General features: G+C 37.6%; 1 protein-coding gene across 3 annotated transcripts; it reads left to right on the forward strand.

Moving 5' to 3' along the window:
- The first annotated feature begins 7,065 nt into the window (after nucleotides 1-7,065).
- Nucleotides 7,066-21,136, forward strand: LOC145065911 (TMV resistance protein N-like). Of its 3 annotated transcripts, XM_079013021.1 has the most exons (9): nucleotides 7,066-7,234; nucleotides 8,998-9,598; nucleotides 10,075-11,173; nucleotides 11,266-11,487; nucleotides 18,118-18,921; nucleotides 19,012-19,078; nucleotides 19,190-19,761; nucleotides 19,881-20,346; nucleotides 20,633-21,136. In XM_079013021.1, exons 2-7 carry the CDS (start codon nucleotides 9,084-9,086, stop codon nucleotides 19,621-19,623), a joined length of 3,141 nt encoding a protein of 1,046 aa, XP_078869147.1. In that variant the 5' UTR covers nucleotides 7,066-7,234; nucleotides 8,998-9,083; the 3' UTR covers nucleotides 19,624-19,761; nucleotides 19,881-20,346; nucleotides 20,633-21,136. The 3 variants fall into 3 exon arrangements, with proteins under 3 accessions (XP_078869147.1, XP_078869145.1, XP_078869146.1); XM_079013019.1 differs by having other exon boundaries at nucleotides 19,012-19,761; XM_079013020.1 differs by lacking the exon at nucleotides 20,633-21,136 and having other exon boundaries at nucleotides 19,012-19,761; nucleotides 19,881-20,035; nucleotides 20,240-20,377.
- The last annotated feature ends 103 nt before the right edge of the window (nucleotides 21,137-21,239 follow it).

Below are 21,239 nucleotides of genomic sequence, written 5' to 3' on the forward strand. Positions count from 1 at the left end.
ATCTAGAATAGGAACTTAAAAGAGTTAGTTAATGGATTTTACCTAAAGTAGAGCCATACGTTTTGACTCTCCCATCTCTTAGATCTCTTAGGTAAATAGGGCAGCTTCGTCTCCAATGCCCCTTCTCTTGGCAATAAAAGCAAATTGACTCTTTTGGAACATCACATGGAACTACTTCAGACTTTGCCTTTCTCTTCTGATCAAACTCTTCGAACATGGCATGTCTTTCGTTGCCATTGCCTATATCCATAGAGGTCTAGAAGGCAGATTCACCAATCAACTTTGCTTTTCCAGTGCGCCAAATCATTGCTGATTCAGCAACAATAAGCATGTAAGTGAGATCTATAAGGGACACGTCATGGTTCATCATATAGTACTCTCTTACGAACTCACTATATGAGTTAGGAAGTGACTGAAGAACCCAATCAACAGCCAGCTCCTCACAGACAACAGATCCCAACATTCTTAACCTATCAATGTGTGACTTCGTCTTTAGGATGTGTGCACACACCAACTTTCCTTCTTCATGTTTACTTGCCAAAAGGGCTTGAGTGAGCTTGAACTTTTTCAAGCCTTCGAACTTGTGGGTTAGGGAGAATAATTGGAGGAGGTGGAGGAAGTGAAGCATGATCTGTTGTTCCCCGATCGAATCGTGGAATATCATCTTCATGTGAAAAGCTTGTTCCACGGGATTTGGGAAGACCATAGTTGTCATACTTTGACATCTACAAAACGGGAGAAAAAATTCAAGTTAGTTGATTGATTGAGTCCTTAATAAATCACCCAAATGAGATATTAAGGATAGGACCCAACACAATACTCTACAACCTAGAAAAGGGATGCCGTAATATAGTTGCAGAATATTTGAAGGTAAATGAATGACGATTCACTAATTTCCACCATGAAAAACGAAAAAGAAATTTAAGTTTTAAATCTATTGAAAATTCCTAGATCTTTTGAGATTCATTGAACATTTCAATGGCATGTTTAAATCTCGATATGCCCCTCTAGTTTGTGACTGGGATACCGAGGATCACAAAGCGGGTGTGAATAACCATGCAAACTTACATGGTGCCCCCACATGTTACAGTCACCTATTCGATGTGCCGGTTAACCACACACGCTCCACCGCACTATGACAAACATTGAGTCACCCTTTGCTACCATTGCTTAGAACCATTTAGTGTGTCGGTTAAGCACACACGCTCCACTAACGTCTTCGCAAGGGCACAAAGTGTAATTTCATGGAATTGCATCAATTCACTTTTGCCTAAAGTAACTAAGATTGGGAATTTTATGAAAGCATTTAGTTACTTTTGTACTTCATTATACTTATAATGGAAGGTTTCTGTCCTATCCTACCCGTTCGGCTAACGACCCTCCACTAGTCAAGAGTGCGGTTGGTAGGAGTGGATACCCATTCAATCGCCATTTTATAGGCAATTTCCTTAAACACCCCTTATAGACCAGCTTCGTGAATGAGGCCTACTAACTGTAAGACTGACTTTTACTCATACATATATATAATATTAGACTTTTAATGTTATATATAGTATAGGGTGTATTTTACACTTTTAAAATATTAGGTGGTCAAATTTAATAATTATACTTTTAATTTAATTAAATTGTAAACCAAAACTTTATGGATTTATTAAATCTCTTTTAATTATACACCTTAATTAATCAATAAAACCATAAGGGTGTGATTTGAACTTTTCAAAACAATATTAGGGTTTTAGAATTTAACATTTCTAAATTAAACTTTTAATCAACTTTTAAATTCCAAAACTTGAGGGCAAGTTTTGAAACATTTCAAAAACATTTGGGTTTCAACTATTTAAATTTCAAAACCAAAACTTTTGAGTTCAAATTTAAACTATAAAACCTAAAGGGGCAAAATTTAAACTTTTTCACAACACAAGGATAAAATAACAAATAATAGAAATTAAAGAATTAATTTTGTCTTTATCTATATTTGACCTAATTTCAATTTCTTGCAAGATAAGTTACCCAATTAATACAAATAATCAATCTTTAATCATATAAAGAAGTTATTATCTAATCAATTGGTAAATATCTTTTGTTTAATCAAGGATATACTCAAATATAAGATAAAATACGAATATTAAAGACCCAAAACAATTAAGGCAAGTATCCTCAAGCAAAACAACAATAAATCCCGAAACTGCCTCCTTCTGATGCTCGAACTCGCCGAGTTCCTCTATGGACTCGCCGAGTTGGAGCAACTCGCCGAGTCCACATTGGAACTCGCCGAGTTCATCAGGCAGGGAGCCAAAATATCGATTTTGAAGCTTGAACAAATAACCAAGGCATCAATACAATAGAAACCAATCAAGGCTCTGATACCATTGATGGGTTTTAGCCATAAGAACATCCTATTATTGGATTAGTGTCTAAGTCCATAACTATTTTGGTACGTACTTGACCTGATGGTGCATGGTCCTTTTGGGTTGCCTTCACCAAAGCAACTTGATAGGATGAATTATGGAGAGAAAGGATTAAATATGATTTATTAATATATTATGAGAATAATATATTAAAGGAGAAATCATATTGTTTAATTAATATTAGTCAAGAATTAATAAGAATTCAGTTTGTGACTAAAAGAGATTAATTAAACTTAAGGGACTGGAATTGTAATTATAAGATAATTGCAATTTGGGCTATGGATTGCCTTATATTAAGGAGTGGACGAATTCTATGGGGAAACCCATGAGAAATCGTCCAAAGCCTTTAAGGAAAGGAGTCCATGGGTTGCTTAGGGCTTAAGCATCCAAATTAGGGTTTCCTTGTTAAGATAACCCTAATAGCCTCACTATATATATATATATATATATATATATATATATATATATATATATATATATATATATATATCCCTTATGCCCCAAAAACGTGGCCAAGACTTCTTCTAGGGTTTCCACATGTTTTGGGCAGCCTCCTTCACCTCTCCTTCTCATCCTCTTGCTCTTGGTGTTTGTGAACCATTAGAGGAGTGACATTTGTGACTCTAAGATTTCTAAAGTCAATACAAGAAGGAATTGGGATTGTTATTTCTACATAACAATCAAGGTAATATCTTAAACCCATTCTCATGTTAATATGATTACTTGTGTGCTAGAATTAGGATTTATAGTCTTGGATAACTTGCATGTACAATAGAGAAACCTAGATCCAAGCATTAGGGTTTGTATGAGCACATAGGATGTTCTTATGACAAAAACCCATCACCTATGTGCTCATGCAAACCCTAATGCTTGGATCTAGGTTTCTCTATTGTACATGCAATTCATCCAAGACTTTAAACCTTAGATCTAGCATACAATTAATCATATTAACTTATGAATGGAGTTTAGATCTTACCTTGATTGTTATGTAGCAATAACAATCTCAAATCCTCCTTGTAATGGCTTTAGAAAGCTTAGAGTCACAAATGTCACTCCTCTAATGGCTCATAAACACCAAGAGCAAGAGGATGAAGAATGATAAGAGAGGAGGCACCAAAAAACGTGTAGAAACCCTAAGGAATCACTTCACCACGTTTTTGGTGCTCTAGGGATCCTTAAATAGTGAGGCTATTAGGGTTGTCTAACAAGGAAGCTCTAATTTGACTGCTTAGGCCCTAAGCAACCCATGGACTCCCTCCTTAGAGGCCTTGGACGATTTCTAATGGGTTTCCCCATAGAATTCGTCCACCCCTCTAATATGGAGTCCATTAGCCCAATATTCAACTATCACACAATTGACAGTTCTAGTCCCTTAAGTTTAATTAATGTCTTTTAGCCACAAAGTTAATTCTTATTAATTCTTGACTAATATTAATTAAACAATATGATTTCTCCTTTAATATATTATTCTCATAATATATTAATAAATCATAATTAATCCTCTCTCTCCATAATTCATCCTAGCAAGTTGCTTTGGTGAAGGCAACCCAAAAAGACCATGCACCATCGGGTCAAGTACATACCAAAATAGTTATGGACTTAGACACTAATCCAACAATATCTCATTTAATTCATTAAGTAGGCACACAATGTCGGTGGCTTTATCATACAATATGATTTCAATTTCCTTACCGACATAGATTGGTTGTATGCAGTCAAAAGGCCATCATTAGGTATAATATGATCTATATAAGAGGCGTATGTAGTCAATGTGGAATTTTTTCCTCTTATGTGTTGAGAGTGATACATATAAGGAATCTTACTAAAGTTGAACACCAAATGAGAATGATTGTGATCCATGTCTCATGTTTAACATGATGTTCGAAACAAAAGGATAACCGATACATCACCTAGTTACATCAATTGAAGCTTTGGGCTTATGGGAATTAAATGTTGTTGAATGGCACTTCGTCATGTGTTGTTGGGGTAAGTGAAATGTTGCTAAACATTCACCACTATGTATATCCTTGTACGATTCAATCTTGCGCAAGTGGGAGATTGTTGGTTCTATCTGCTCAAGATTGATAATAAAACAATATTGCTAATAACATATGACCCTATAGGGTCACACCAATAACAAGTAGACACTTGAATTAAAATTTTAGTATATGAGTTTGACTTATATTAAAATATTAGAACTCTTGAATTGTTATTACATGGTAATAATAATAATAATAATAAAATGCGATTCAGAAGAGTGTATAAATCATTATAAGTTTAGTACTTTTATTGTTTCATTATTAAATGATTCACTTTGTGTGAGATTTATTTATTTAATTTAAAGAGTTATATTAAATAAATAAAACTAACAAATATATGTATATATAGTTGAAAGTCTATAAAATATAAAAGCTAGGTTGATAAAATAGAAGACTTGGAGTATTAAAGAGGAGAGAGAATGAGTGTTTGACTAACTTTCCCTCCTATCTCTCATGATTTCATGTATAATCACTCCATACCACCTTTATGGGTGGTCCAATGCATGTAGAGACTTTTATATTAGTCATGGTTGACTCTTGCATGTGTGAGGTGATTAAAAGAGTGAAAGGCTTTCATTTTTCCTCATGCTTAAGCATGTAAATGAAATTTTTACTCTCACAAACTCTCTCATTCTCTCTATAAGTTGTTAGTTGATAAAAGAAGAGAATACACTCTATTGAACACCAAAAATTCTTTTTTGGGTGTTCAAACTCAAGAGGTTGTATTATCAAGAGTTGAACTAGCATTCATCTAGTGTTGGAGCTTGTTGGTGGACTTTCTCTAGAGGGATTCTACTTTGAGTTCTTGCCATCATCATCATCATCATCTTTCAACCTCCCGTGAGGACCAAAGGACAACAAATGTTATTAATCTTATCCTTCTATGGTTGTTGATCTAAATCTCACATGTTCATGTAATGTGATCTTTTGTCGGAATTTATATGTTCAAGTTTTGAAATGAAAAGTTTTCTGTTGCAAGCTTAAAGTTTTATGTCTCGAAACTTAATCTCGAACACCATGTTTCTATCATTTTAAATAATGTAAATTGTTAATATATTATTGAAAATGGAACCGACAAGTCCACTCCACCTTAATCCTTTTCTCGTTTCCGACACCACATTTGGGCACCATCTCCGACCATAAATCTAGTTCTCGATACCAACTCCGGTCATCATCTTTGACCATAGATCCAGTACCATATAAATCACCCCAAACTAAACACAAATCCAACCATAAATCTATGTAAAGTTCAACAATAAATCTAAAATACATCTAAAATTGAACTTGTACCTTAAATCCAACCATAAATCTATGTAAAGTTAAACAATAAATCTGAAATACATCTAAAATTGAACTTGTGCCTCAAATCCAAAAGCAAAATCGTTGAAACAAAAATCGCAGATACAAAAAATCCTAAATTCAATCTAGGGGGGGTGTTTGGCTTATCTTTTTTAGAGCCAAAAGTCATTTTGACAAAAGTTATCAAAAGACAACATTTCCTGACTTTTTCAAAATGTCAATTTTCCTTATATAAAAAATCAAAAAGTAACTTTTAAAATGGTTTTACCAAACATCTTTTGCATTCTATCTTTTCCAAAAAGAACTTTTGGCCCCTCAAAAGATAAGCCAAACACCCCCTAGGTGAATCGACACAAGAGAACATATTATGTCATTGAGACTCGATAGATTGATCAATAATTAGAAAATTTGTTACATACAGATTTGCGATTTAAAGGTTTAACAAAGGGCAACCACAATTCAACACTACTTCATCCAATCTTCTCCCTTTGGTTTTTTCATTTTGGTGGATCGGAGGGGTCTAACTTGAAGCTTCCAGTCGTTCCCCATCCTCCGCCCTTGGAATGATTCGACGTTAATTCAGTCTGACATTTTAAACCTTAGATTAAACATGTAGTGAAGAAATCGAAATCCAGAAATCATTGGTTGATTTGGTCGTCGGACGTCGGGTCTCCTGCAATAGGTTGCTTCTTCTTGTGGGATCCGCTGACACGGGTTTGAGGTGGGTTGTGGGTGTCATTGGTTAAGAGGAGAAGGGCGACAGATAATTGTTGGATGATTCGCTGATTCAGGGTAAAAGGGGGAAAATGATTGGAAGGAGGAGTGAGCAACACATTTCCCATGAACACCAGGCAACTGCGTGAAGGTTTTCATCGTCGGCGGTAGCGATTTCAGTGGCATTGTGGAGGTGGCACCGGAAAGAGAGGAGAAGGAGGAAGGGGGAACTGAGGTGTCACCGGTGGTTTAGGTTTCCCTTTCATTCTTCACAATATTAGAAAGACTAGGGGCCATATCTAATAAGAAATTTCTTTTAAAATTTTATTTAATAAGTTAATAAAACAACACAATGAAAATAATAGATATGGCTATATTGGTCATTTTGAGTCGCTAGGGACCAACATCGTAACAAAATCAAACTATAGGACGGTCCGAATTAAAAACTAAGTTAAGGACTAAAAATATAAATTAACTCAAACCACAGGGACCATTCATGTATTTTACTCTTTATTTTATGACCAAAAAATTTTAAAAAATTATTCAGAGAACAAAATTGTAATGTTCTCTTATTTATAATTACTTTTTTTTCCTACTCTTTCTAAAACTGAGAGGGTAGTCAACGATAGAAGAAAAGATACCGACCTACTCAAATTGATCCAAGTTCGAAAGAGAAATTAAGGAAGGAATTTTCCGAAATTGAAGTATAAGCTTGCAAACTGAAGAGCTTAGTGAGGGCGTCTGCTAAAAGTTTGGTGCTGCTGGGAATTTGAGGTATGTTCCCTAAACTGATAACTTGATGAACCACAAATTATCAATAAGAAAGAAATGGAAGCGCTTAGCTGTTAATGATGTTTTTATATAATTTATTAAGTAAATTTAATCAAACAGTGAAAAAAATGTCAATTCGGAATGTGAGAAATCGTATTATGACCTAATTTAGTCCAAAGCTGTGAAGCTTTTGAATTAGTGTAGTTAGATGATCAAATTAAGCAATTCGTGAAGTTAGTATGCTGTTGTGTATGTTATAAACGAATGGAATTTGGAAGTAAATGAGCCTAATGATATGTGTATGAGTTGTCGATACAAAAATAAAATATAATAGGCGGATTGGTCCGTTGTGCGCTGCTGTGTTTTTTGAGCAAATCCAAGTAAGCTTGGCACTATTTGAATTTGTGTTTCACTACGTTTAAGAACCAAATACTTGGGGAATTCAATAAAGATACTAAATTTTTTTATTCGGATACAAGTTATGGGTTTTAGCCGTAAAGCAAAAGGTCATAAAGGTAAGCTTTGTGAAGACCTTATGATGATTATACAATGGTAAATGAAGACGTTATGATGATTATGAGTGTGAATTTTGTACATGGTAGGCTTTTGAAAGTTGTAATGTAGTGACTTAGTGAAAAAATCTTGAAGGCTATAAGTGTCCTCTGTCCTAGGAGAGATAGATGTTGACATCAATCTATAAATATGAATATATCCCTTTCTATCCATAGAGAATGACTAAGTGGCAGCAATGATGTGTAAAATTATTGGAAGATCATGATTTTAAAGATGAAAGTGGGAGTGTGGGACCGTTTATATGAAATCCATACTTTTAGTAACTTTCCTGTAAATAGACATGTCTTGATGGGAAGTTTCTTGTTTTTTCATTAAGAAACACCTGGAATCATGTTTATAGATAGAGTCCGCTAAACTAAGAAATTAAGTAACATAATTTCGATTGACTTTCTGAGTGTACCCTGTGCATGAAATAGGAGAAGCTGTTCGTAAACAATGTAAATGCTGGGTGTGTAATGACATTATTATTGGTTTGTACCAAAGTGGTCAACTTTGTTCACACTATACTAGTGAATCATTGGATTTGAAATTTGAATGCAATACAAATGAATTGTTAACCAAGATATATACTCTAGGTAAAAGATGTAGTGTATATCATTATTTAATGTAAAAATCCCTGGGGTGTATTACTTTATTCCATATTTTATTGTATGGAACGGTAGGTCAGAGATGGTATTTATGTATTTGGTGAAATTTTGGGGTATAAGTTATCTGACAAATAGCATAGGTGATGCAATAAATTTGGTGTGAGAATGTACAATGTAAAAGTGTGGTGGTTAAATGTTGAAACTATGAAAATTGATTATAAAGATAAGGGAATTATATTTACTTTTCCATTATCTTCACTTTGTGGTTAACCAATCTAGAGACTTGAGAGAAGAGTCAAGTTGTAGAGGCAAAGCATCCACATACTCAAAATGATTCAAGTTGAAAGAAGATATTAAAGGAACAAATCCTATGGAAATTGAAGTATAAGCTTGCAAAGTAAAGATTTCAGAAAGGGATTATGCTAAAGTTTGGTGTTGTTGGGAAATTTTCACCCTGTCTTTTCAGAAAAATCTCAACATACAGCTATAAGCAAAATATTAGTATGTATAATGTAATTGTGTTAAAACCAACTGATATCACCTAAATTAGTGGTAACCGGTTACTCCAATTATGAGTTCTGACAAGGTTTTTCTATATGATAACAGGTTTTATTGGAAACTCACATCTGTCTGTATAAAGTTCATTTCATTGAGGTGCTCAAACCACATACTGGCAACATATCAACACATCAATGGCATCATCATCATCATCATCATCATCATTTTCCCCTTCCGCTCCGGTATTTTCTTCTAAATCATGGAAGTATGATGTATTTCTTAGCTTTAGAGGAGAGGATACCCGCAAGACCTTTGTAGATCATCTCTACACAGCTCTTGAACAACAAGGCATCTACACCTACAAGGACGATGAAACACTTCCTCGGGGTGAATCGATAGGTCCATCCCTTATGAATGCTATAGAAGAATCACAAATTGCTGTCATCATATTCTCTGAAAACTATGCAGATTCTTCATGGTGCTTACATGAACTTGCACATATCATGAAATGCAAGGATACCGGAAACCAAATCGTTTTGCCCATATTTTATAATGTGGATCCATCTGATGTGCGAAAACAAAAGAGAAAATATGGAGAAACATTTTCCAAACATGAGTTGGAGAACGAGAACAATGTTGAATCTTGGAGAAAAGCACTCATGGATGCAAGTAACATTTCTGGATGGGAATCCAAGCACATTGCCAATGGGTAATTTTCTTCATTGTTTTTGTGAAACACATGTATACTTGTATCTTAGAAGTTTTTATCTAAATGTTTTGATTATTCGATGATGTTGATGAACTAGATAATCACAGGCTCTACTAGATCAATTTATCATTTTGGTAAAGTTAAAAGATATGTATCAAGTCCTAGGATTATGAATAACCTTAAATTAAGTTTTGATGGACTTCGTTAAGTTCTGATTCTAATAGCATACTTGATGCCTCGCTTCAAGCCGCAACACATCCATCTTGCTTCACTTTTTGTTATATGAAACTATTTTCGATGTTTCCCGAGAAAATTGTTACAAACTACCTTTAAATTTAACTTTTCAACTTCTATTTAAAATATTAAATTTTAATGGTGATTATGATCCCTTATTTCTATTTCATGGAACATGAAAAACGTTACCTCTTTCGTCAATGTGAGCATGTGTTGATTATCCTTGTATGTCCAACGTGTAGGCATGAATCAAAGGTTATCAAAGAAATTGTTGACACAATTTCTCGTAGGCTGCATCTAGTAACTCAAAGTGCAAATGAAAACCTGGTTGGAATAGAGGCTCGCATGCAAGATCTGAAATCAAAGTTACAAATTGGCTCAGGTGGCGTGCGCATGATTGGAATATGGGGGGTCGGGGGTGGTGGTAAGACTACTCTTGTGTCTGCTATTTATGATGAAATCTCTAGCAAGTTTGATGGTTGCTGCTTTATAAAAAATATCCGGGAGGAATCAAGCAAAAATGGATCGGAAAAATTGCAAGAGAAAATCATTTTTGGTGTTTTGAAACAAAAGCAAGTGACAATAGAGAGAGTTGAGGAAGGAAGACAAATGATAAAGGATAGGTTGTGCCACAAAATGGTCTTGATTGTGCTAGATGATGTCAATCAGCTTGACCAACTAAAAGCGTTAGCTGGATCACATGATTGGTTTGGTGAAGGAAGTCGAATAATAATCACAACAAGAGATGTGCATTTATTAAATGCACACAGAGTAGATGTGATGCACAATATTCGCTTGCTAAACGATGATGAGTCTATTAAGCTCTTTTGCAAGCATGCATGCCGGGATTACAGATGGACGGAAGATTACGGGCAGCTTTCTAAAGAGGTTGTCTCTTATGCTGGTGGGCTTCCATTAGCACTTACAGTAATCGGTTCTTTCTTGTGTGACAAAAACATTCATGAGTGGAGGAGTACATTAGCCAGACTGAAAGACATCCCGGATGATAATATTTTGGAAGCGCTAAAAGTCAGCTTTGATGGACTTAAACCACTTGAGCAAGACTTGTTTCTTGATATAGCATGTTTTTTTAGGTGGGAGAAGAAAGATAGGGCAATGGAGATGCTTGATGCTTGTGGTTTTCATCCTGTTATAGGAGTGAAGGTGTTGATACAAAAGGCTCTCATAACTATTTCCAATGGAAGGTTTGATATGCATGATCTGGTGCAAGAAATGGGACACCACATCGTTAGAGGTGAACACCGCAAGAATCCTGAAAAACATAGTAGAGTTTGGAAGAGGGAAGATATTTTTAAGATATGTGTTATGGGTGCAACTGCGGTAATGGTTAAGCTAGCTTTGCATGATGTATTATTTATGTATAAACAAAAATTTTGAATCTATCCTGATACCATTTTGTTCTTCTATCACAGGAACTTGACAAGATCGAAGCAATAAAAATGGATTTTCGGTTTCACCCAACAAAAAAACAAGAACAAGATCTTCCTACGGTCTACTCTGCAAACATGAAGAACCTTCGGTATATGGATTCAAGAGGTGGTCAACTATCATTGTCTAATGACCTTCCACTAAGGCAGCTTTGCTGTCTTATATTGTGCGAAGGCTTGCAAAAACAACTTTGGGAGGGTTGTAAGGTAATTTGTATTGTTTATTACTTTATTTAATTAATAGATGAAAATGATAAGACCAGATTAACAACAGAATCAAAGATAACCTAATGCTTTGATTAATCAATAAAGGGGAGCCTGAATTTTGAGAATCAGGAAGTCTCCAAACAGAATGTAAACTGTGAAAAACTTGTCTAACCCTAATGGGGGCTTAACCCTCCTTATTTAAGCCTCCTACCTAAAGGATATGTCCTAAACAAAATTAAATACCATATAATTACTATAAATATTTTTAATTACGGAAAGTACTAAACAGCCCCTATTGATTTCTTCTTCGCCTCTGATACACCTTTGTCAACTTTGGTCGGTTCATATCAATAACCCCCTCCCCCCCTCTCTCTGAAATATCACCTTGTCCTCAAGGTAAGACTCGGGAAACTGTCGCTGAGCCGACTCTTTCTCTTCCCAAGTTGCTTTCTCCTCATGTAAGCCTTTCCACTGGACCAACCATTCCTCAACACCTCGCTGTATTCTGCTTCGCACCACCTTTTCTGGAACCAGCATCCCATCATCCGTGGCAGTCAATTCCTCGGGAAGGGTTGTGAGCACCTCTTGACTTCCGACAACCTTCTTAAGCTAGTAAACATGAAAAACCGGATGAATAGAAGCATTATCGGGAAGCTTTAACTTATACGCCACTTTGCCCACTCGAGTCAGAACCTGGAATGGCCCATAGAAACACGGAGCCAACTTCTCGTTTGTGCTTTTAGCTACCGTAACCTTCCGATATGGTCATAGTTTCAAGTAAACCAAGTCATCAGCCACGAATTCCACATCTCTTCTATTACCATCAGCATGAGTCTTCATAATCTACTGTGCCCGGAGCAGATACAACTTAATTTCCTTGAGAACTTCATCCCTTGCTTGTAGATATCTGTCCACCTCAAATGTGACAACAATATCAGAATCATATCGAATCAAATGCGGTGGATCTCGTCCATAAAGTAGCTTGAATGGGGCCATTCGAATAGAAGAGCGGTATGAAGTATTATACCAATACGCAACCCATATATGGTAGCCATTTCACCCATTCCTTTGGCTGAGTGGAAGAAAAACACCACAAGTATGTTTCCAAATTTCTATTGACGACTTATGTCTGGCCATCCGTTTGCGGATGGTACGCGGTCCTGCATTTTAGGGTTGTACCCGAGTCCTTAAATAGCTCCTTCAAAAAATGGTTGATGAACACCCCATGGTTAAATCTTCCTAGATCCGTTCTGGTAGCTTTAACGGTTGGAGCAACCCTGTCGGTGCCAAATGGGAGTACTTATTGCACTGAAATCTGGCACATTCAACCACCGGTTTTGCCACATCCCTCTTCATACCAATCTAATATAACTCCCTAGAAAGGCATTGGTACGTCTTTTACATGTCTTCATGACCACTACTTGCCCCGGCATGCGATTTGTGAAACACATGAGAGACCCAGATAGATGTTCGTGGAATCACCAGCTTACCCATATGCATACCCTTATACAACACATGCCCCTGTCATGCCTCCTGATCTCATACACATCCATGTCACCAGCAGCTGAATCAATTTTCGCCTGAATATCATAAATGTGCTGGTCAAGGCTCAATTTAGCCAGCAAGTTAGCATGGTTGCTAATCCGAGAAACCGTTAATGCCGACAAGGAAACTCCCTCTCCGCGTCTCTGGACAACGCATCAACAGCGCCATTCTCTCCCACAGGTCAATACAAGATTTTGAAATTGAACCCATATAACTTTGAATTCTAGCGTTGATGTTCCCCGGCCACCAAACCCTGGTCAAGCAAAAATTTCAAGCTCTTTTGATCGGTCAATACTGTAAATTGGCGTCCTAACAAATATGACCACCATTTTTGTACCGCCAGTACAATTGCCATTAACCCGCGCTCCTATACCGATTTGAGTTGGGCTTAGCTACCCAATACTCGGTTGAAATAAGCTACGGGTTGGCCTTCTTCTATTAGTACTGCCCTTACCCCTTGACCAGATGCGTTCATCTCCACTGTAAACTTTTTGGAGAAATCAGGCTAAAACGGGCACTTGAGTCATGGCTTGTTGTAATTAATGGAATGCATGGGTTCCTTCGTTACTCCCAACAAATTTATCCTTCTTTAAAAGATCTGTTAAGGCTCTTGCAAATTTTCTTTTGTATCATTGCACAAATTTTCTGTGATAACTGGTTAAACCCAAGAACCCACTAAGTTCTCGAAGAGTCTTGGGAATCGGCCACTCTAACATAGCCAAAATCTTATTCAGATGATCAGCCATGGCCCCATCCTTGGTCACGACGTGACTGAAATAATCCACCCTCCCATGGTCAAAAACACATTTTTCTTTCTGTTGAAAAACAACCTCTCGGTTTTAAGGCAGCCAAAAATGACTTTGAGGTGCTCCCCCGGTGTTCTTCCATTGTTTTGTTGTAAACCAAAATATCTTTGAAAAGACAAAGGGTAAAAAACCTTATTAATTAACGACTGGAATGTCGATGGAGCGTTTGTCAACCCGAAAGGCATTACAAGGAACTTGTAGTGTCCCTCGTGTGTGCGTAATGCCATTTTTGGAACATCTTGCGGTTTCATCCGAATCTAATGGTACCCTGATTTTAGATCATGTTTGTTGAAAACCGCTGCCCCGTGAAGTTCGTCCAATAGCTCGTCTATAATCGAGATCTAGAATTTGTCCAAAACTGCCAGGGCACGATAATCTACATAGAAGCATCACTGCTGTCTTTTTTTAACAAGTAAAAATGGATTGGAGAATGGGCTAGAGCTCAGCTGTATGATCTCCACTGTGATCATCACATCCACTAGTCGTACGTTCTTGCTTTTTTGTAATTGTGGGAACCGATAGGGTCGAACGTTAACGCTCTCAGTCCCGAGTTCATCGAGCGTGGGATGAACTTGGGATTGAGATTCGAACACTGAACTTCTAGAATAGTGATGGTCGGGTTCACCTCGCAATGTTACTCATTTTTTGGTTACCGTAACAGGTTATTGTTAATTCCTACCAATTCACTCTCTTATCGCCCAACGTATGCAACTACTTCATGCCAAATATGATATTGTTGCTGCCCAGTTCCAAGGGGGTAAAAGTCATTAACCAACTGGTATTCAAGTAGGGTTAATAGTTAATACCATACCCTTACATATTCCTCTATTGTGATCTCACTTCTCGTTCCCCATCATAACCCCCATCTTGCGAAGCCCTTTCACAGCTTAGCCTAGAAGCCCTATGATAATGTGCCCTTAGCACGGGCTAGAAGCTGCGCCCAGCCCTGCTGAAAGGCGTCATGGAAGACCGCCAGACCAAGCTACTCCCATTGCAGCCGCCAAAACGAAGTCTCGCGCCACGGGCGTCCCTCTAGAGCCGGACGCCCACATTGAAGGCTCAGCCCTCAGCGGGGGCCTTCCACTCCGTGACAAATCCAATGACTCCAAGCGACAAGGAGTATGCTCAGAGCTTTACTACCTTATTACCTGAACCAATCGTCAGCTCTGGCACAACAAGGAGCACGATTAATCAATCAAGGCACTAGATCCTATCGGAGCTGACGACCTTGTCCCATGTATTGGCCAGAGGTCCCAGCATAAAAGGTCTCCTCCGCCACCTTAAAGAGTAAGTCATTCTCTCTCAGCTCTAACCATACACTCTCAATTCAACCACTAACTTGACCGTTTTAGCATTTTTCCAAGAGCTCCTCCCTCAGAGAGAGAGAGAGAGAGAGAGAGAGAGAGAGAGAGAGAGAGAGAGAGAGAGAGAGAGAGATTGTTCTTCTCTGTTGTGACCTTGCAGGTCTCCCGGAATGACCAAGATTACTCTGTAACCGCCCAGAGCCACCGCTTCAGATTACCGGAGGACGTGGTCACATCACCCTACAATGTGTAATGACAAAAAAATTATGGGTGGCACCATTGTCAATGAGTACCACCTCCTCCTGATCACTAATCATACCACACGGCTTCATCGTATGGGGTGTCGTGAATCCCATTATCGAACTCGCCGACATTGAGACCATGTCCAAGTGCACATGCTCCTGCCTCTCGGGTTCCTCCTCTTCAACGTCGACCAGCAAAAGGGTTTTGTCAGGACAACGATGGCCAGATGCAAATTTTCCACCACAGCAGAAACAAAGGCCCTTGGCCTTAGTATCTGCAAACTCCGCGTTTGTCATTCTTTTAGAAGGGGCTCTAGTAGTTAGTTGCACCTGAGGTGTCCTTGAGGGCCTACGAACCATGTTGTCGTTCCCCACCCGTCGCAGAATGGTTACCCATTGCTCTTGACTTGCCCTTGTTTGGCCCCACATATTAACTCATTCGACTTTCATCTATCAACAAGGCCAACTTAATCGTTTGTCCAAGCCTTGTAGGTTGCATCATTTTAACCGGATTGTGCAAATCTGGCTTAAGTCCCTTAACGAAAGTACCCTCCGGCGAATGCCCCCTAGTTGAGCCGCCAACTGTTCAAATATCCCCATGTAATTTTGTGCCTATCCTCCTGTTTGATGGCTAAAAACTGCTCATATAGGTCACCCACTTAAGAAGTCTGAAAACGTTCCAATATCCTGAGTTTAAGCTCCTCCCAACTTTGAAATGGTGTCCCATGTTCATTCCAATGGTACCAAGCTGGTACCGGACCTTCTAGGCACAACACTACTGTCTGTAATCGCTCTCCTAATGTGGTTAGGCCCTGCATATCAAAAAACCCATGTTTTGAAAACCGGACCGGACCGGCCGGTTCGACCGGTTCAACCGGGAACCGGTCAGGTTACCGGTTTTCTCAAGCCTAAAAACCGTTTGTTTTCAAACCGGATAAAACCGTCCGGTTCACCAAAAAACCGGTTCAACCAGCCCGGTTCAACCAACGAAAAACCGGTTTTTATAAATTATAAGAAAAAAAAAAACTTAAACTTTCAAACGCCGGTTGATGGACCCAACGCATGGATCCGGCTGAACTAATTTGCATGACCCTTCTTTATATAAGCAAGTGGCTACCTTTGTTTTTACTTCCAACCGATGTGGGAAGTATAAGGATTACTTAATGTAAAACCTTTACTTCATACGTTTTATACTCCAAATAACTAATTTTTATTCTATTTATCTTTCGATGTGGGATACTATAGGATTGTCCCATTGTTTAACATAATCCTTTTCAAACCTCAAAGACTATGGATCATTATATATATATATATATATATATATATATATATATATATATACACCGGTTTTTACGGGTTTTAGGACCGGTCGGACCAGTTGAACCATCGGACCAGTAAGACGGCCGGTTCAATGTCCGGTCCGGTTTTCAAAACCTTGCAAAAAACCGTTCCGCCTTGTACACCCACCCATATACGTCGTTGCCTTCACAGTGGCCCCTTCCTTGCCCTTGGTTAGAGATTGGTGGCTGCCATGGTTGGTCCCATGTGATTGCTTCTTGGAAAGTGCTGATCTCAATCCCCCATCCATCACCGGTGTATGATTTAAACTTGCTATTGTTGGAACCGTCCCCAGGGTGAAGGGAGGTGGTCCAAGGAATCTTTGTTCATCGAACAGAAAGGAGGATGTGGCGTGTAAGAAGGTTGGGGTTGCGATTGCATGTGTGGTTGCATGATTGGTGGCTGTTGCCAACCCCTGGAGGCAGTTTTTAGCGGAATAGAAGCAGCCACCTTAGTGATTGTAACAATTGGAGGGGTCACCTGGGGAATTGGTTGCGTAGGCGGTGGTGGTGGTGGTTACGATGCCCTAAGTAGGAGGGCCATTATTTCTTAATTGCTTGTCTACTTTCCGATTCTGCCCTCATCTCCACCAATTCTTGATCCACCTTCTCGAACCGCTCCAGTGATTGTGTTTGAAAATCTACTAGATTCTTATCAAGAGTCGGATCCTTGTTGAGGTTTCAGGCGGCAGTATCAGATCGGGTGTCTGGTTTTCCCATGGTTCAAGTAAGAGGATAAATCCTAAACAAAATCAAATACCATATAATTACCATAAATATTTTAAATTACGAAAAGTACTAAACAGCCCCCGGAGAATGCTTCTTGCGCCTCTGATAGACTTTTGTCAACTTTGGTGGGTTCATATCAGAAAACAAAGTTGATGAATTACTGAAATGACTAATCCAGAGTAAATTTCAAGTATCTATAGTATTAAAAAGCTTGGACCTTTATTCTATGAATACCATTTGTCTTCATAACTATAAACTTTTCAAAAAACAAATTGTTTATTGACATATTAATTAGTCATTGTAGTACATGGTATTTATGTAAAGCCCATCCTCCAACAAGTTATCATCTCATATATTTATTTTTAGAACAGCCAACTCATACACCCATTACGTTACCTTTTGGGTTTAAAGATCTATTAGTCATTGTTGATTAAAGACCATTATAAAATATTGATAACACTGATTTGGGTTTAAAGATCTATTATTATCTTGTTTTTCTTATATGTTTTATAGATATTTTATTAAATAACTGAACACTTCAGTTGATTCAGTTGATTTCCATATGTGGATGGAAGGAACTAGTTTATGCGTGTGTGTGTGTGCCATTTTCCTTCAAATCTTGTCACGTTTTATACATTTTTGACTTGTTTGCACTTTTATTAAACAGTTGCTGCCAAATTTGAAGTTATTGAAACTTTGTGATATGAATAACCTAATCATGACACCAGATTTTATTGGACTTCCAAATCTTGAAAGGTTCATTCTTAATGGATGTGGGTATTTAGAAGAAATTCATCCATCGTTTGGATGCTTGGAAAAGCTTGTTTTCTTATCTATAGAATATTGTCCCAGTCTTGAGATGTTTCCACCGATTAGGGGAATAAAGAAACTTGATACCCTTTCATTCAAAGGACACCTCAAACTTGTTAAGTTTCCAAAGATCCAACAACAGAAAATGGAGAATTTACCACATCTTGATTTGGATAATAGTGGGAATGAAATTGCATCCTACATAGAATCTTGTCCAAAATTTTTTGTTAATTGTTGCAGCAATCTTCCTGGTGTAGAATGTTTATGTCGGTTAGGGTTTTTTAACAACTGGCAAGAACTCCGCTTCTTAAGGAAGTTGGATCTGCACTGGTTCAACTTGCGAGATAAAGACCTAGGCTCTAATGTTTTAGAGTTGCCCAACTTGCAACAGCTCGATCTAAGAGGAAATAAGTTTTCACGATTAAGTTTTAGTTGCTTCCGACTTCCTCGGCTCAAATGGCTCAACGTGTCATGGTGCCAAGGACTTGTAGAGTTGTCGGAGCTGCCATCAAGTATGGCCGTTGTCATAGCAGATTTTTGTGGCTCACTTGAAAGCATTGGAGATATTTCAAACTGTAAATGGTTGTGGAAAGTCTCACTTCGGGGGGACAAGAAAGTAGGTCCACTTGTTGGTGAGATATTACTAGACTCCATGCTCCAGGTTTGCCTCTACTCTACGTACCTTTTGAATTTCGATCTTTATCATATATTTATCAAAACATACAAATACATGAATGTGTTTTTATGGCAGGGAAATGCTATTGAAGATCATTTTATCAATGTTGTTCTTGAACAGCAGATTCCAAAGGGGTTTGTAGGTAGGTTCTTTAGGGGAAAAACATTTACAAAGCGTCACCCACATGTTAAATGGGACCTATATACCCAGCATATTCAATCTCATGATGACACGTTTATACTGCATCTTCCAGATGATTGGTGCAATGACTTTTGTGGGTTCTTAATACGTATTGTTACCCAGGACCTAACAATGTGGATGGATATAAGCATCAAGCAGGATCCAGATGAAGAAGATTCTCGGTTTGAGATTTGGCAGGAATCCAATGAGGTACCAGAGCCTGAATATGGTGGAGATGTTAGGACACACGTGGGATATGTTTCCTTTAGTTCATTGAGGCAGACCACATCATTGAGTCCATCATACAATATCATTTCATTTTCCATAAAGGGGTATTGGACTTCATTTGCAGCTGAGCTCGTTCCTAGAAAAAGTAAAGATGATCCGGTGCAAACAAGAAAATTTGCAACAGATTGCTCAGAATTTTGGGATGAGGCAAATGATGCATCTAAGGAATTTATGATCCAAGATAATTCTAAGTCTTCTATCAATATTATATGGAAATAAAACATCTATCAGATCCATACACCCATATATCTCTCAACTCTTTGCCGGTTCATATAGTCTGCACTCTGAATTTATGAATGCGATTACACTGCGCATCATACATTGAAAAACAGATTGCAAAGGTGATTGCATATCAAGGTAAAAACTCCTGATTTGATCCTAGGTTTTGATACTGTAAGATACATCGAGTATTGAAAGAGAATGCTTGGTATATAAGCTTTAGCTAATTCATATGACTACACTTTGTATTTATACAGCAAAGGAAAGCACCACCTCTATATCATGACAGGGTGTGACTCACAGCAGAGCGAACAATCACCTGTAAGGCACATCATATATAACTGCCTCCAACTACCACGATATTATAGTCTAACATAACACATCAAGGGAGCAAGAAGATGCAAGATCAGAAGTAGGTTTATGTAATAGAAATACTCTAATTGTTCTCAATGATGTCTATGACCTTGACCAGCTAAAGGTGCTAGGTGGATTACATGATTGATGTGATCTATGGTGTCAGTTTATTATCACATAATGAGGCTAATGCTCTTTCATAGACATGCGTATTATCAAAATTCCAACTCAACCCTTGCATCATTTTATTTCTTTGTTGCAGGCAAATGACAAGATTAAAGAGATAATACATCAAAGGACTTCATCACTTTTTCCTAAGCTTGTCAAAAACATGAAGAAGCCAAGGTTCCTTCTATTTACCATGTTTTGGTAAATAATTTACAAACTACATTGTTTTGGTAAATACTTTTTACAACTACTGCTATTTAGTTAAAAACTCCAAGATGAGAAGTAGGTTATGTAATAATAGAAATACTGTAATTTATTTCAATGATGTCAATGACCTTGACCAAATAGAGGTGCTCGGTGGATTACATGATTGGTTTGATGAAGTGCCCCACATAATGAAGCTGTTCAGCACTATCGTAGACATGCATATCAGCCTATCATATATATTCTAACTCAACCCTTGCATCATTTTATTTGTTTATTGCAGGCAAATGACATGATTAAAGAGATAATAAATACATCAAAGGTCTTCATCATGTATTCCCAAGCTTGTTAAAAACAAGAAGCTAAGGTTCCTTCTATGTGCCTTTCTTCTTTCACCAACAATGTTGAAGGGCCCAATTGTCTTTCTCATAAGTTGCACCTTATTTGTTGGTCGTATCTCGTGTGTTATCCTGCAAATCCGATAGTCAGTTTCCAACCCATGTAGCTTGTTGTTCTACAATCGTACGAGAGCTTGCAAAAAAGAGCTTTGGAGGGGTTGTAAGATAAATCAAATGTTTCTTTAATTAACATATAAAAACTTTGGATCCTGTGTAAAAAGTCTGACTAATTTATTCTGTAATTTGTTTTTAGATATATTGGTAAAACTGTTTGTTGTGGCTTTGAGTATTGGTCTTATCGAGCAACTTTAGTGTAGCTTTACAATCTATATAAGTTAATGTGCACAAAGCACCTGATAATCTGATATGAAACCTGCTTATTTCCTCAACTTCAGAACATTATTTCATCTTTGTCTTCCTGCACATCATTCGGACAGCTCTGGAATATGCAATGAAAATGTTGATGTATATGTTTTTAGCTTTGAATTAGTT

This window comes from Lactuca serriola, chromosome 8 (assembly GCF_051521515.1).
Source record: "Lactuca serriola cultivar US96UC23 chromosome 8, Lser_US96UC23_V15, whole genome shotgun sequence".
NCBI classification, from domain to species: Eukaryota; Viridiplantae; Streptophyta; class Magnoliopsida; order Asterales; family Asteraceae; genus Lactuca; species Lactuca serriola.

Excerpts from the sequence above, each read along its gene's own strand:
- LOC145065911 (XM_079013019.1), top strand. The coding sequence starts at position 9,084 with ATGGCATCATCATCATCATCATCATCATCATTTTCCCCTTCCGCTCCG. Across the intron at positions 9,599-10,074 it reads TCCAAGCACATTGCCAATGG|GCATGAATCAAAGGTTATCA; the intron begins GTAATTTTCTTC and ends TCCAACGTGTAG. Across the intron at positions 18,922-19,011 it reads TACTAGACTCCATGCTCCAG|GGAAATGCTATTGAAGATCA; the intron begins GTTTGCCTCTAC and ends TTTTTATGGCAG.